General features: G+C 32.9%; 1 protein-coding gene across 3 annotated transcripts in view; it reads right to left on the bottom strand.

Annotated features, from left to right (window-relative positions):
* Nucleotides 1–2,025: 2,025 nt before the first annotated feature.
* The window catches only part of aus (argus), a 157,040-nt gene continuing 140,929 nt past the window's right edge, over nucleotides 2,026–18,136 (bottom strand). For 2 of the 3 annotated variants that reach the window (XM_073963369.1, XM_073963370.1), the window contains exons 5-15: nucleotides 7,510–7,623; nucleotides 7,301–7,438; nucleotides 7,093–7,230; nucleotides 5,676–5,779; nucleotides 5,300–5,427; nucleotides 4,147–4,266; nucleotides 3,944–4,089; nucleotides 3,708–3,882; nucleotides 3,239–3,636; nucleotides 2,646–2,843; nucleotides 2,026–2,570 (exon numbers count right to left, since the gene is read on the bottom strand). In XM_073963369.1, coding sequence (XP_073819470.1) covers nucleotides 2,455–2,570; nucleotides 2,646–2,843; nucleotides 3,239–3,636; nucleotides 3,708–3,882; nucleotides 3,944–4,089; nucleotides 4,147–4,266; nucleotides 5,300–5,427; nucleotides 5,676–5,779; nucleotides 7,093–7,230; nucleotides 7,301–7,438; nucleotides 7,510–7,623 — 1,775 coding nt within the window. In that variant the 3' untranslated portion in view covers nucleotides 2,026–2,454. Of the gene's footprint in view, nucleotides 2,571–2,645; nucleotides 2,844–3,238; nucleotides 3,637–3,707; nucleotides 3,883–3,943; nucleotides 4,090–4,146; nucleotides 4,267–5,299; nucleotides 5,428–5,675; nucleotides 5,780–7,092; nucleotides 7,231–7,300; nucleotides 7,439–7,509; nucleotides 7,634–18,136 lie in introns of all 3 variants that reach the window. The other variant, XM_073963368.1, reaches the window with a different exon arrangement.

Below are 18,136 nucleotides of genomic sequence, written 5' to 3'. Positions count from 1 at the left end.
TGGCTGAGGGTATATATCTGTCGGCAAAGCCGACTGACACCTTTTTTACTTGTTATTGATAATTTTAATAGTTTAGTCGGTCTAAAATATAGTTGAAACCAGTCACATAATTTGGTGGTTGTGTTGGAATCTTCTCGGCTTTTCTTTTTCATATACACAAATCTTCGAACATTCAGCTCACTCCAACGAGAAATGAATAAATAATTGTTTTTTTATGAATTCGAAAACGTTCGTGCAATTTTACATTGTCTACTCATAGTTTTCAGAGGTTCCTTCACGTTCAAGAATCAAAAATGAATGCTCAAATAAATATTAGTTCTAAAGTGTATAATTTAAATACAGAAAATAAATTACCTGTTTCACTAAGACGATTCGAATGCAAATCTAACCCCCTGTTTTTGTAAAAAAAAATCATGTTCTCACACGAATTGTCAAATGTTCGATCGATTTACTTGGCTTAGCGCAAATGTGGAACGCTGATTTTTAATGAGGAATTCTTTACTATATACAGAACGGGTCTACGAAGAATTAAATCTGTATGCCATCTAGGGCTGAGCTATGGATGCCCAAATTATTACGAATATAGACGAACGAACAAAAAATAGTTACAAAAACAGGGGGTACTTTTAATAAACTTACATATGTTTTTTGAAAAATATTTGATTCATTTTTGTTTTCAATCAAACAAATGGTCTCTTCCAGTATTGCAAGAATCTACTAATTTTTACTATTTATTTCGATAACATAAAGGAATAAATGTTATCGTAGTAAAAAATAGTAGGTTCTGGAACAGAGCAAAAAATTGTTCTAAAACCACACGAATTGGGTAGTAATTCGAACAGATTTGAATTCGAAACATATTAGAAAAACAGGCCCAATTTTAAACTTATCTGGCTGATTTAATTCCATACATATTAAATCCCTAACATAAATATATCAATCTATCAAACATTTTTGGAAGAAAACGCTTCTAATTTTTCAATTCTTCTCACATGCTTCGTGTGGAAATAGTTCTATAATACCATGCTGTTAGATTCTCTCATTCCAAAAGGACTTACTTTTAATTTTATCTTCTCACTTGCATTTCATAACATTTCCCCTCCCATTTAGATTTTGTTTTGGTACAATAATCTTCCAAACAAATAATAAAATAAATAATAAAAAAATATCAAACCAAACCTGATTTCTTTTCTTTATGCATTTCAGAAGACATTTAAAGCTTTAAGCTTAATACAAATCGTATAACATTGCATTTTGTTTTTGTTTTTTTTTTATATAATATTTTTTATTTAATTTATAATTATGTAGTTATAAGTGTGAAAATATTAACATAAACATTGATAATAGGGAAATTATAAAAGCTCACAAGATGTTCTTATTGTTGTTGTTTGTTTTGTAATTCGTAATTGATGTCTAGTTGGTTGTTGTCTGTTTGTTTTAGCAATTTCTTTCATGTTTACTTTATAAAGCTTAGGATACATAAAATATTTTATTGAAAAAATAACACAAAAAATCGATTTAAAGAAAATTGCAAAAAACATTATTAATATAATTGTTACACAAATCAAGAAAAATTCAATACACAAAGAAATGTTTGAACGCACAGCAAAAGTCTTTTGTCGTTATATTTAAATTGTTATTATTTGTTTGCTATAGCGTTTTATTTTGTTTTGTTGTTGTTGAATTATTTACTAGTTATATTTTTTGTGCAAACCATTCTGTTTATGTTTTCAATTTGCTTTATTGTTGTTTTTTATGTTTAACGAAAACCATACAGTTATTTATTTTATTTACACATTAGAACAGGCAAATGAAAAGTTGAAACTATTTCAAATTTCCAAGTTTTTTTTTGTATTTACAATCACTTAACATTGTTGCTGAATCAAGTGGGGGGAAGAATAGAGCGCAGATTATACAACATTTAGTATTTTTTTATGTTTATTTTTATTCATAAGTTTAGTATTAATTTATATGACATCTATATATAAAAAAACAGAAGTAGAAAATTTGAACTTAAATTTAATGTTTTTTTTTTATTTTATAACATTCTTTTTATTTCTATAATTTTTGTTTTCGTTATTAGCATTATTTACATTTCACATTTTTTCTTAATTGCCAGTTTTTTTTTTCTTGTAATTTTTTGTTATTAAAAATTCTTTGAATAAAGAATAATACACAAACAATTGGTTTATGTATTAGGGTGCATTTTACTTTTTTTAAGAACTTGGTTTTGCTGATGCTGTTGTTGTATTTATAACATGTGATATTTGCTTAAGTTGGAATTCGTATCTAGTCTAGCTGTATATATAGACAATTTTCTTATATCAAATATATTCGTTTTCTTGTGGTTGTTGTTGTTTAAAGCGATATTTCTTCTTCTTCTTCTCTCTTCAAATATTTTCATGTTTTGTTGTCGGGTATGTGAGGGTTGTTGCAGTTCTATTATTTGCTAAATCATCTTGGTATTGTAAATTGACTTAATAGAGTTATTATTACAGCGGTTGCCATTAAATGTAACCAACTGAATATGGGTGTGGTTGCCGATGTATTACCAGTCTCACCACATTTGCCTGTGGAAGCAGATGGGAAAGAAATAAAAATTATTTAAATCATCGGAGTATTTCTAAATTGGTTTTCAAACTTACCAAACACTGATAAATTGGCTTCCAAATGATGTTCAGGTGGCTTTTGGGTTCCCCGATAACATGCATCTCCCACCACTAATTTGGCATTGTTGCCTTCTGTTGGCCGATAGCTAATGCAGACACCGTGCTTTGTTCCCTTGTGCCGGGCAATTATATAAACCGTACCATTCTCAGTCCACGAACCATGACAGGAATATTCTGAAAATAAAATAACATATTTTAAATAAAAAAATACAGATCACTTGAAATTTGAAACATTTCTTTCCAAACTGAGCTAGAAGATTTGAAAAGTTAAAAACATTTTTAATGCAGCCCAAAAGTTTTGGAAACACCTTCACGGAAATCCAGCTAAATAATTTCTAGCAAACAAATTCATGTGGGATGGGTTTTTCGACACTATATTGCTACGGATGCAAACAACGCCAAAGTTTCGGAATATAAAAACCGAATTGACGAATAACACATCTCTTACTTAAAAATGTTCCCAAACCTATGATTTCCTTCCAAACCGGGTTTTGTTTTTACTTAAATAAAAAGTTCTCCGATGAAAGATTCCCCTATCACATTTCCTTCTTTTGATGTGTACAACTCACCTTCATCGCCTTCATCATTGCACAATGGTCGAACATCAATGACATTGGGCTCCGTACAACCTATCCACAGCTGACGTTGAGCCTTGTAATTTGTTATACATTCAGGAACATTACGTCTACTTCTTAATCTATTATCACTATCGGGATCTTGTACAAAACCAACATTTGTGTTATTGCCCACAACCAAAATCTCCTGGGTCGTTACATCTTTGGGTGATGCTGATGCAGGCGCCGCCACCGCCGAGGATGCCACTTGACTACTATTCAATGTAGATGTAGTGGGTTGGGTTGTGGTACTGGAAGCATCACGCCGAGAACGTCCCGGCAAGCCGCGTGTATTCGAATGCCAAGCATTGCGTTCATTGGGGTTTGAGTTACGGAAACTCAACGAGGCGTGTCTGTGTGAGAAAAATGATAACTCCCGTTAAGCATTATATTCGAGATGGAGCTATGGTATGATTTATCTTACCTTCTATGCAGTAGACCCCTTTCATTACTTTCATATTGATGATGATGATTGTGTATGCCATGCACCTTGTTGTTGTGATTACGTTTATGTCTTGTGGCCATATATGGAGGACCTATGGCACCTCTCAGTGTATACAAGCCTTCCATGGGACAAATTTGAGGATCAGGATTGGATGCTGTAATGAAGGAAATTAATATTATTTTTTGGTGATGATTTTGTTATTTATTCTAGCCTACCTAGTAGAGTTATATAGGGTGTCTTATTAATATCAAAATGATCCGGAGCACAGGCATCTTCGAGACGTGAGGCTGGTTTTCCTGTTTGAATTTCAATGATATGCGTATCTCGACGATAGAACATCATACACATAAAACCAGATTGACTGTAAAAAAATTTTATTAGTATTCCACAGAGAACTGATAGAGTCCGAAACACTCACCATCCGGTGGTATAATGTACCACTGACATCATTTCCGTTGCCGTCTGTTTATTGATTTGTTCGCACAAGGCTCTTGTATCCATATAACCATTGGGTTTTATAATGTGTATGGAACCGTCGCTAAAATGGGAGAGAGATATGAAGAAAGTTATTAAATTTAATAGAACTATTATTCGAAGTTAAGATATTTTGATTGTAATACACAATTGTCACATGTAATTTGAGTAAATTTCATTACAATTCGGATTCAACTTGTAAATGTTGTAATTCAAATCCCATCGGGACCGGACGTTTTTATTGTGGCATTAGTTAATATCACTGTGCGACACGAAAATTATTAACCATATTCTGACACCGCAGCGGAATAGAAGAACAAAAATAAGTAGATACGTGTCCCGGAGTTTTTCCCTATCACTTCAACTTTCGCGGTTATGGGCCCCCAAAGGCCTGAGGCCTTGATGTCATAACCCAAACCTGCCCATAACCGCGACGGAACACGTATCTTCCTATTTTTGGTCTTCTATCACGCTGCGGTGTCAGAATATGGTTAATAAACCATGACTCAATCTGATCTTAGTTTTGTGAACTATTTTTGAAATATATCGGCTGATCAGTTGCTAAGCTCTTTTCAATGAATCGTTCACTTTAAATCATACATGATCACATTTGGCACGGCGGTGCCGATGATCTTCGGCAGTTTACACGCACATGACCCGAATGCACAGAAAGAGCGTACAAAAGAGAGCAAATTTTTTGATTTGTTATTTTTTTGTAGCTTGCGTGAATACAAACTTACTAACACTGTTATAAGCTACCAATATTTTGAATACATTCACATTTTCTCTGTTCTCTTCTTGGTCATGTCTGCTTTAAATTAAATCACAATGTGACAGCATCTGAATAATGAACGATACCACGAGAAAGATCGAAGGGAGTGAGGAGTTAAAGGAAGGAGATGAACTATACGAATGAAGGGATATTGTGCACGACAGGAACTTCATATAGGAATGCAAGAGGTGGATAAAGTTCAAATAGTTTCTTATTCGGAATAGTTCCTTGGAAATAGTCTGTTCCGTTCCTACCATTTAATTGTAACAACGAACAAACAATGTCGAATATCATCAAAAAGTATATATTTTTCATTTTGACTTACTTTGAGTGATAATTATAAACCGCATTGCCCATTAGAACGTGCCAATGTCGAGGTCCCTTAAACCAAGCTGGAAAATCGCAGCGCTCTGTGACCGGTGGCTTACGCAATGACATAATTCGTGAACCCACCTATAAAATAAAATACATAATAAGTTTTATGTTCTAGCTAATGGCCTCGACACATAAGAAGAATGACATTCTCGCTGAAGTCATGTCTGGTAAATGACTAAAGATCAAGTTCGATCTAATTCAAATGTAATTCTGAAATATTTTTATTAGGTCGAACTTGGTCTTTAGTCTTTTATCAGATATGACTTAAGCAAGAATGCCATGCTTTTTATGTGTCGAGGCCTTAACTTATTTTAAATAAAACTTACCTCCGCACTATCCAAACCGTTACATGTTGCATCACCCGATTGAGCCAGTTTGTATTCTGCATCCTTAGACGTTGACATGCTAGGTCCACCAAAGTGACCCATATCTGTTAAAAGGGTAAAAATATGGTAAAGTATGTTTTAATTGTTTTTTCTTTTTTTAATTAATTTGTCCTTGCAAAGACGAGAAATTAAGTAAAACAAGTAAAAATGTATCAGTCGGCTTTGCCGAAAGAGATATACCCTCAGCCTGTGTGGATTGAAATACTTTTTTTCCCAAAAAAGAACGTATGTATTTAGGGGGGTTTTCAAAATGTTGGTGGTATGCACCGACAAAAGTATGGATATGATTAAAGCTCAAAAATTTGCGGGGTTATCGATAGATAGGGCATTTTTATCACACTAGGCTACGAAAAACATAATATCGCTGTAAACAAGTTCCTAGAAAACCTTCGGTAAAAATGTCCAAAGGGTCCACGAACCACACAAAAATGTTGAACAATTGTGTGGGTGGTACCACAAGGATTGGACAAATATGGCCCAAATTTGAACATAAACTAAATTTCGACAATATTTAGAAATCCAAAGTTTGGTTGTTACGTGTATGAGAAGTCGCGCGTACCATTTTAGCGAATATTTTCGAACGTTTGTAGGGGATGTACCGGAAGGAGCGGACTTATAAGCACCACCTTCGAATTTCATCTAATATTCGAAGAAATATTACAATATCCAATGTGTGGACGAACGCAGTATTCGGTTCGAACCATCCAGCCACTACATATGGTGCCATAGGGGTTTTTTCCAACTTTTGTGATGTTTTCTCAAGAAGTATGGACTTGCCCCTGAAAAAATTTTACTGCCGTAATTGAGGCAGCTAATGCAAGTTGCTTCAAAAAAATCAAAATGATTCGAGAGCAGGTCTTAAAGTGAAGGAGTGGACCGATATAATCCATCTTCGAAGTTAAACTAAGTTTGGACAAAATATTACGAACGCCAATTTTTGGACCGAATCGGTTGATCCGTTCGAGTGCGCTCCAGCCAGACAGACGGACGGACATGGCTAAATCAACTCCAAATTGTCTGAAACACATTGGGGTCTAAAACCATTATTTCAATGAGGCTTATTTTCCCCGTATGAAAGTGTTTATACCCTCGATAGCATAAATGCTGAGGGTATAATTAATATTAAAATGATGTTCGTCCCAGGCAAAATTTTCAAAATAATTTTTTTTCTTCACGAAAACATAAAAAAATTCTCCAACTAAAAAACCTTAGAGAAATTTGTACTTGCAAACATTTTTTCATTTGCAAGTTTAAACAATAGAAGATACGAAAAACCAATCTCTTTTATATGCCCCATCTTTTACTATTGCAAATGTTTCACATTTTTTTATCGCAGAGAATTTGAAAAAAATCTTACCCATTAATGAAGATATCTTCTCATAGACAAAACAACGATAACGTTCTTCATTGGATATGGCATGGTGATGAGATACTAGGCCCACTAAATAGCGAGAATTGCCATCCTTCCATGTGGCCAGACAAGTTAGCTCTTCGACTGTAATAAGGAAACAATAATTATATATTTGTTAAATATTTAAATGTTTCTTTAAATTTTAAACACACACCTGTACTTTCTGTCCCCACAACATCGGGACAGGCCTGGAAACTTAATAGCAAACGGCTATCTTCGGTACAGCTCTCAATATTTGAGACAGGACTTTTGCACTCGCCATTTCCACGATTATAGGTAAAAACAAAGGGACCTGTACGGTAAATTCAGTCATTAATATAAAATAAAAAATCGAATTTTGAAATTTATTTGAAATCCTCTTACCTTTTAGTGGACACTTAACAGGTTCAGCACTTTCCCTAAACAAGGAATACAGTAAAGCATCACCAGGTATTTGATCGCAGAGATTCTGTAACGTTTCACGACCTTTGCAAAAATCTGGGGGACATAAAGTTTTTAAAGCAAAGACACAAATAGAAGAAATAGATTAATGCACAATATTTCTCAGTGGAAAGGTACAAAGAACAAACATACAACATATAGAACGAACACAGAATAACTTAAGAATTCATAAAATAATAATATTATAAATTAAAATTCTTATACATACATAATAAATAATGAGATAAATTGTTAATATACATATAAAATATTTACATTTCAAATATGTTTGTGATTCAAAATAATAGTTTATTTGTTGTAATATCAAATAGATAAAAACAAATATGCATGTTCTGCAGCACTATAAGCATTCATATAACCCGATTTTCATGCCATTTATAAAGCGACTTTAATATAACCTATTTCCTCAAACGGATGATTGTATCCCTTCAGAATGATTTTATTCAAAGAACATTTTGGAACAAATTTCCTTTAACGACCCTTCGCAGAAAAAAATACAAAAATTTCCTTTAAATCGCAAGATTTCTTAGGTAGCCGGCCTTTGGCCGCGGATTTAAAACTTTCTTCTATGGACAGGAGCGAATTTCGGCTACGCGAACAAACTTTTTTTAAATCGTAAATTTTTTCCCAAGTAAACAAGGGAATTTTCGGCATTTCGGAGGCCTATATCTCGGTAAGTATACATTTCCCCAACAAAAGAAATACATCGTTGGAATCGGCATGAAAAGCATTATCTGTGGTAATTTTTTCATAATTTTCTGCGGTGGGTCGGTAAAGGAAAGATATATGTATATGCCAACATTTTCGTCGAACCGGAGCATAAAATCATATGACGTCTGTCTACTTTTCTATAACTAACAATTTGTTATAACTACCAATTTGTTCAAAAAGTTCTGAATTTTATTTCGATTTAAGGAGTAAATTCTTAAATCTTGCCTGATAGCTTCAATAATGTCAAATGGCGATGAGACACTGTGAGTTCTAACATTCTTTTAATTCTAATAATAGAATAAATTTAAAATTGAAAAAAAGTTGGAAATTTGCCCTTAATATTGTGCTATTCGATATCTTGTAACATTTGTAATGTTTTTTTACGAAAATATTGGCAGTTGTCTATAGAGTTCACTAGAACAAAATTGCCAGTAACTACCATTTGATACCATTTGATTGTAGTTGAGAGGGAAAGTTAAATAAAGATGCATACTTCTAGGCGCAAACATTAAATTCATTGCTTTATGGCTTTAAAATATTCTAATTTTATTTTGAAACTGAACAAGTTAAGTATGTTTTTCTCTAAATATAAAATATAGATTTTCCTATCCTTCTCTCTTGCTGGCATGTTCAATCATTGCTAATTTATAAATGGCATTTATTTTGAATCACAAACATACCTGACATCAATATTATAAAAATAAATTCAAATAAATTAAAACTTAATTAAAAAATAGTTTGTTTATAAAAATTAAACTTAAAATCAAACAACAATTTCTGTTTTATTTTTCTTGTTTTTTGCTTTTCTCATCATAATTTTAGCTATGGATAAAATTTCAATATAGAACAGTAAAAAAAATCAATTCAACTTGCATTCATCTATGAATATTTGTACTGTTGTTTTTTTTTTTAATTTGCTGATGTATATTTTTTATAATTTATTAATTAATTATAGTAAAATTGATGTTGAAAAACAAATGAAAAACATAAGACTCGCAGCAAGAGGTTTATTCCATTTTCATTATTAATTCAATACGATAATGAATGTTTGAATAACAAATAGTATGTTGGTATCTGTTTGTAAATGGCATACATAAATGAATAGTAAATAGTAAAGAGTAGAGTAGTAGTTGTAGTAGTGCTACACATACACATAAAACAATCAATACAAACACATACTAAAATGTACATAAAACAAAATGAAAAAACTGTAAGAAAAATTATTATTTTCATCATTATGAGAACTATGACAACGACGACAACGATGATGATTTGATGTGTCGGTCGTTATGTCGTTCACATTAAGCAACGATGGTGTTTAAACAAAACAAATGTCTATAATAATTAGAGTAAACAACGACAACCACAACAACAACAGGGAAAATAATAATAAAACAAACATCAAAATTGACAACAATAACAAATAAACAATAAATAAATGATTGGTGGGGCTGGTTGAAGTTTAAGTTAAAAACGCAGCAACACCCAGTCTATATAGACTGGACATGAAGTAGAAGAAGAACAGCAACAACAACAATGTTTGTTTATGGATACGGTTGTGGTGGAGGTGCAGTTTGGTTTTTTTATTTAACTCCCATTTAAAAGAATTTCCTTCCACAATCAATTAACTAACGGACCATAACAGTGGGTGGTCGCTAAAATGTAGGCTTGCTTTGTTTAACTTAACAAATGATTTGAAAATCAACATTTATTTGAATAAATCTAGAGCAAAGAAATTAAAAAAAAATGGTATTTGTTTTTCTTTATGTGGGGAACAGGTTATGGTCAGGTTTGACCCAATTCCATTTGAAAAAAAAAACATTTCATTTTCTAATGATAAAATGGGTGTGTGTGTGTTTGGAAAATTGTCAAACTCACAGAGGACCCAGTGCACCACAGACAGCATCACATTGATTGTGCCATTAATGATAAGAGTTTTGGTTACCACTTCCATTAACATAAAATTCCCATTTAAACTCTCGGTGGTCATGTTATTTAATTATTTTGAATATTAAAGTCAACGAATAGAATTTATAACTTTATTTTAGGTGAAACTAATGGGAGACAAATATATTTAGTGACTCTGTTTTGGTGAACACATTTACAACATGTTTTTCATTTTCTGGATCTTGTAGAAAATTTATATAATTTGACTACTGGTATTTCATTTAATTTATTTGCATACGATAATGGCTGTTGAGGCACAAAAATTCAAATTTATATACATTTTAAATTTATAGAAATTGGAAAAGTATTTCAAATTTTCATTAGTTACGGGTTCCCCGTTGACTTATATTCTAAATTGGACTATCTAATCTGTACTAATGGAAAAACGTTTATTTTCAATAAATTTCAAATCCATGATAATGTTACAACATCCCTTTACTTTAATAACAAATCAAAAAACTCAAGAAATTGCGTTACATAAAAATTGCAATATTTGTTTTTGGAAACAATTTTCCGCCACTACAAGAAGTATGGAAGTAATTCGATAGAGTCATCTTAGAGAAAGAGGCCACCAGGTTTCACCACAAATGTGAATTTAATCCTCTTGGATCACTAAGTTAAAAGCTAGGGTCACATAGTAGGCAAATATTTGCTCCAGAGACAGGGAGTGTGTGTTTACTGAGAGCAAGTGAGCATAAATTTCAATGCATTATTTACGCTCATTTGCTCTCAGTAAGCGCACACTGCCGATCGCTAGTGCAAATATTTGCCTAATGTGACCGACCCTAGCTTAAGTCAATAAAAATTTAAAGGGAGTTTAAACAATTCGCACCGATGGGATCAAACAATAACAAACAAAGAATAATAAGGCACCAGGGACACCAGGGACCCATAGTTTACCAGCCGAATTGTTTTAGACTAAAGGCAATACGCCGATAAGGGTTTTGCATCTGCTGGTTACTACCATCTGATTTCTACATAATTCAACGATAATTCTGTGATGAGAAAGATATATAGGAGTCGGAATGACGTCCAAAAATTTAATCAAAAAATGAAACTTCAAAAATATGGTTATCAGGTGGGCCCATTTTATTGCAAAAACTGAAAAATGTCAACATACACTTATAGTGTGTTGAACTTGTGGAAAGGGTATTTTCCAAGCTGCTTACTTGGAAGTAGGTCAGAATGCAAAGAACAACAAAACAAGTAAAAAGTATCAGTCGGCTAAGCCGACAGAGATATACCCTCAGCATGTGTAACTTGAAACTCTCATCAACTCAAGATCCTTTTCTCCAAAATGTATATATTCTAGGGGGTTTTCAGAATCTGTTTGCCTTTTGACCTTTCCGATAAAAAATATGGATTTTGATTAATGCTCAGAAGTGTTGCAGAGGAGGTACCTGAAGGAATGGACCGTATTGTCCATTTTGGAAATGGATCTTATTTTGGAAGTCATTTCTTTTGGATAGATATCGCGTCCACCAGTCATTTAAATTGGTCACCGCATAATGTAGAGCTTTTGGACCATAGTATCAGGAAACATGGACTTGCCAACGAAAAAAATGCCATCGCTGCAAACAGAACCACAAGGAGTGCCTTCGGTAAACATTTCCAAGGGATTCTAGGACAGACCTTTCATTCGTTCAGACCATTTTCTTAGGGAGTATGGACTGCTCCTAAAAATGTATACTGCAAAGAAATCAAAGCGATCCAAGAGGAGGTCTTAAACTACACTTATTTCAAATTTTGTTTGGGAGGTACCTGAAGACTTATATGCGAAGCTGATCCATATCTCTTAGAGGCATAACAATGTGCAAATTATGGACCAACCCGATTATTGACTTCGAGTTTTATCTTGCGCACCATAGAAGCGAAAAGTGTTCAACTTTTGTGGGTGAGGTGTCGATATGGCTCATCTTCGAACTTAAACTAAGTTTGGACAAAATATTATATATATAATTTTTCCACAAACATCACATACGGGACAGGGGAAACTTCTCTCATATCAATGAGTGCACCCCGATCCATATTAGCTCAATGATATGGGACATACTGTTTATCGCCGAGTCCGAACGGCGTGTCTTAAGACACCACTTTGTAGAGAAGTTTAACATGGCTGAAATACACAGGAAATGTCCCATTCTCTCAGGAAGTATGCCCTTGCCCTTGAAAAAACTTGTACTGTCGCAATGAGGGCAGCGAATTCAAGTTGCTACAACCAAAATCAAAGGGATTCGAGAGGAGCTCTTAAACTGCACTTTTCCAACATTTTGTGAGGGAGGAACACGAAAGAGTGGTCATATTGGAACCTCGTCTATGTATGATAGAAATTCTACGATGCTCGCTTCGAGAGTTATCGCTCACACCATTTTACAGAACAGTTTTGGACTTTTGTGGGAGTGGTACCCAAAGGAAAAAAAGACAAAATATTACGAATCTCAAATTTTGAAACGAATCCGTTGATCCTTTTGAGAGTTATCGTGTCCACCAACCAGTCAGACAAACAGGCAGACGGACGGACATGGCCAAATCGACACCAAATTGTCGAAAACATATTTCGTGCGAACGTACTTATGGTCTAAATCCATTATTAACACACTAAGCGCCGAGATTTTTTTTTTGCAAGAAAACTTAAAATTCTATATGAAAATGACAGTCTAAGTATTTTTTTAAAAACAACTTTTTCCCTTAAACTTGTAGTTTTCCTGCAATCGGGCCTTCTTTTAAAAGCGTCGAAAACTTTGATGGGTAATATATGTAGGTTAGGCCGGGGCGATTTGTATGGAAGGAAAAAAACCTTAATGGGCCCTTCGCGTTTCTTATTCCTGGTATTGAACTAAGCAAAAAAGTCTACTAAACCATAGGTCTATCGTGAAAATCGAGCCTCCCGATTTTGACTTTAAGTTTTTTATCCACTTTTTTTTTTTGACATTTTGGCATATAACAGCCAAACCATTGAGATTTTCGATCGAACACAAGGACAACAATTATAGCCATGACCGTAGTTAAGAACTCTCTAATACATCGCAAAAGCATTGGAACGCTCCTTCAGGCAGTTTTGGCCTTGAGAATGTGTAAACTTTTCGAAAAATGTCGATAAATGGCACTGTGCTACAAAAGTTGGCCAGAAAAATATTCAAGCATTCTGATGCAAAATTATAAATCTATGTACACTATTTCTTTAAAAAAATAGATTCCAAATTTATATATATTAGGATGAAATTATATGTTTTAATTTTGGACTGTTAATTTTACGTAATTCCATACTGGATCAAAATGTAGCAAAATCCTTTACTTTTTGGGAATAATGTTAAAGAAAGAAATGTTCCAAATGAAATTTTATTATGGGTCTCTGAATAAAAGAAATCTGTAACCATAATATATAACATTCTTAGCAGCACTTGTTTTTGATATATAGGTTTTCGGGCCGTATTTTCCAATTTTCATACAGATTGAAAATAAAAATAAATATAAAGTTGTAATCTATTTTTTTTTAAGGAAATAGTGTACATAGATTTGTGGTTTATTTTGAAATTCATAGTGAAATTTTGTGTAGAATTTTTCATCCTTTGACACTATTCACCTATAACCAAGTTTTATATTACTTCCATGTATCAACTAGAAAAAAGAAGGGAAAATTTTTCATCAAAAAAATTGGGAAATATTTTCATGTTTTTTCAGTAAAATTGATACTTATATTTCCATGCTATAGAATGTAAATAGACATTTCATTTCTTTGGTGATCTATGGTGAAATTTGACGAAGAATATTTTTGTCTTTGACATCATCTCTCTAAAATGATGGTTTGTGGGACAATTTTGAATAAACTCAGATGAAGTCCGACATCAACCCTAAAACGTGTTTTTCATTTTTAGAGATTCCTGGCGATTAGACAAGAGTTACAGATTTGGTGTATTCCGAGACCTAAAGTAAAATTTTATGGTAAACAATTTTGTAGAATATTCGGATTTCATACGATCACATTTTTAATGAGTTTTTGAAAGATTTTGGGAAAAAGTACAAAAAAGACTCCTATGATGAACTGCATGAGGGTTAAAATTTTTAACAAAAATATTTCCCACACCGTCCTAAGTAAAGTTGCCAAAGACACTGTATACCTGAAATGCAAGGATTCCAAGATATCTAAACTCGAATATTTCGAAAAATTTAAAAATGGGCGGAACTTGCCCCGCCTATTTTGGTTACTTTCCGACGTAAACTTTAAAAACGCCGATACACGTGTCTCATATTTTTAGCTCTACTTTCATAATCTACTCGATTTTCCTTGTAATTTTTTTTTGTTGTCGCACAGTGTTATTTCCCCGATAATTAAAAAAATTGGAGCTAGCTTCACACCCTCATAAACCATATAATATTATTAACATTAATTTTATCTTCGAAATACTGTTCTCCATAGTTGAATCGAGGATTTGCCGCCACCTCAACCCAACTAATTCATCAACACTTTTCAAATGTCAATGGCTTTTTAATTCACACTTTTTTTCTTGTTATTTACATTTGTTGTTGTTGTTTTAGGGTCTATTTATTGGATAATTCACACAAACGTTCGAAATCAATGACACAATGATTATTCTCTTTTGAAGTGAAAACATGGGTCGCCAGCCGGTCATTCCTCCTCCAATGCTGTGCTCGTTCATGCGTCGTTGCCCCCAATTTAAGGTGGTGTGCAAGTGGGGTTCAATTCTTTTGGTTTATTTTTTCGATTTTCGGTTAAGTAAATAAATAAATTATACAAATAAATAAACAAACAAAGATATGAAACAAAAAGCAAAATGCAATGAGCCGTACTAAAACAACAAATCGGCCATTAGAAGCAACAATGGAATTTGTTGGAGCATTTCTTCTAATCGAATGATTGTCATGAGATTGATATTGTTGCTGTTATTGTTGGAGTCAATGTCTGGCGTTAGTCTTTCATTTTTTATTTTGTTAAACCATAGATCATTTATTTATTGTTTATCTAGATTTGGGTTTAGAGTGTAAATAAAATATTTGAACGAAAAAAATCATTAACGATTAAATGTAACGAATATTCAAGTAATATAAGTAACAATATGTAAATTCCTATAAATATTTATTATTTTCCTTTAAAATAAAAAATAAATAAAATTTAGTATTTGTTTGTTCATAAAAACCGAAAAATAAAAGTAAAACGCAAATAGTTTATATTTCATGTGGTTAAAATAAATGAAAATTGAGGTATACATTTGAAACCATTTTCGTGGGCAAAAGTAAAACAAAATATGTTTGTTGTTATGGCGTTAGTTTTCGTATTGAATATTTATGAAATTTACCACCCTGTTCACAAAACATGTAAATACCAAGGTAATCCAATCACTTTGCCGGCTTTCAATGTGTTATTGTATATCCATTTTCCCATGCTTAATATGCAAAATAAAATTAATAAAATAGTCACTTAACAATTTCCAGAAGCGCAAAAGATTCGATCAGAGAAAAGTTTGCAATTTTTTAATTTCACATGGCGGTCCAAATAGATTTTACATAGAAACAAAAATATGATTTTTTCATTTTGTCTTATTTTTGGATTATCACGATTTCATGAACGTAAAGTTTTGTATTTATGTTCAAACTGAATTTTAATTGATGAACAGTCTGTGCCTAAAATCAAACAAATGTTCCAAAAGTGTAAATCTTTAGAAAATTTAATTCATATGAGCAGAAAAGAAAAGTTTTCCTTGTCCCTTCGGCGATTTTTTTGGAAATATACATATACACATCAAATCTATAAATATTCAATATGTTTCTTTTTTCATAATTACAACAAACATTTTGTTTTCATTTCTTTTTACTTTTTTGCAATTAAAAAATAATATTTTAATAAGAACCAAAAAAATAAATCTTGAATTTAATTTAATAAATTTTTACAGAAAGGGTCCTCTTTCGATCGTCTGAAATTTATTCATTATTGTCTGTCGATATTTTTGTTCTTTTTCTTCTTCTTTGTTTTATTTTTTTGTGCTTTGTTCATTAGTTTAAATGTAAAATACATAGTTCAAACATACACATACACAGAACATAGAAATATAAAAGCAAAGATCATATATGGAGTTCATAGGGCATACAATGACATAAAATGAAACATACATACACACATAGACACACAAAGTGCATGTATGTAGTTGCAGTATGTCCTTTTTTGGTTTTATCCTTTAAATGAAAACGTTATAAAAATAATTTAATTACATAGAGAAAAACACACAGGCAAAAACACATAGACGGACACACAATAGCAGCAACATACACGTATACATAGACAGCACATTTATATTAATTATAAAGAGAAGATACCGACAGGCAAGGCATACAATTCAAATACATACATACAACACACATACAGACTCACACACACACATCCAAACAAACACTCATTTAGATAAAGCCTTTTATGTTGGCTGTTCTAATTTGTGTCTGTCTGTCTGTCGGTATGTTCGTCAGCTTGATGTTGTTCTTGTTGTTGTTGTGTACAACACAAGAAATGGTAAAAATGATAAGGAAAAAATTACAAATAATAAACAATTGAAGTACTATTTCCTTTTTTAGTTTTGCTGATTCTGATTCGGATGCTGTTGCTCTGTTTAGGACCTGTGTGTTCGTTCTTCTGAAGGGAAACAAATGAACTAAATTAAGAAGAAAAACGAATGGGGGAAATCGCACCAAACCCCAAAATAAGAGCAAAAGAAAAGCTTCGACTTCAAGGTATTCTGCTCATTTTTAAAATTGAAAATATTTCCGTTTTTTGCACTTCGTTTCATTTGCAGTTTAGTTTTGCCAGGCGAAAATGAAAGGATTCAAGCAGGAAGACAGACAGACAAACAAACATTTCTGCTAAATGAAACTGTAAGACAAGGAGGCAAATGTTTGTTGGTCTATTGGTATGAGGAGGGCGGGGTATTCACAAAGTATTAAACCAGCCGCTACCATAAGTCTGGTCTGTACTCCAAATTAAGCAATGAAAGGGCTTACAACATATAAATTGCAAATACTTATACTCTACTAATACATTACACACACACACATACACATTCACATTGCGTGTATATATAATTTGTAAGTTGTTGGCCCCAACCTATCCATCTTAAATACCCAACAAACGCACTCTTCCTTCCTTTTATAAATACTTGTGTGTGCGTGTGTGGTATGTGAGTGGGGTAAGGAAAAGCGAGGGAAGCGAGATATAGTGAATTTGAAAATAGTGTAGTCAAAGCTGAGGGTGTATGGGTGGCTCGCCGTTTGTGTCCATGTCCTGAACATCATCAACAACAACAGCAGCAGCAGTCGAAGTAGTAGCAGTAATAATAATGGCAGAATTCATTTGTGCCAACGGAGCACAAACGTTGTTCAAAGGCAAATACGAATATAAAAACAAATACAAACACAAACAAATAGTGCTGAAATAGTCTAAAAATACAACTAAATGAAAAATGATGGAAAATGAAGGCGAAAACGAAGAAATAAATGAGAAAAAATTATTACAATGAAAACAAGGCAGCTCCTGTGCGCCCTCCCACCCTCGCTCCCTTCGCTTCATTCGTTGTATGGCAAATTAATACCGAACGCTTGAAAGTTATTGCAAAGGACACAGGAATAAGATGAACACGAGGGAGGTGTGTAGTCTACATTTCATAAGGTTAAAAGCAAAACAAATACACCAACACACCTTGAATGAGGATCCAATGGGAATGAATGTGGGAATTGGTTTCTAAGGTTTCCCCAAGTTCCATTTAAAAATGGCACACAAAGCCCTAGGAAACATTAGAGATGAAGGACGAAAGAAAATGTTTCTGTTATTTGTATAAATCTAAATAAATGGAAAACATGTTACAAGCTGATGCTGATGCTTCTGCTGCTG

Source organism: Musca autumnalis, unplaced genomic scaffold (genome assembly GCF_047663935.1).
Source record: "Musca autumnalis isolate F117 unplaced genomic scaffold, ASM4766393v1 scaffold_1, whole genome shotgun sequence".
NCBI lineage: Eukaryota > Metazoa > Arthropoda > Insecta > Diptera > Muscidae > Musca > Musca autumnalis.
The sequence above is the reverse complement of the archived record's forward strand: the minus strand, read 5'-3'. Positions and strand labels throughout refer to the sequence as shown.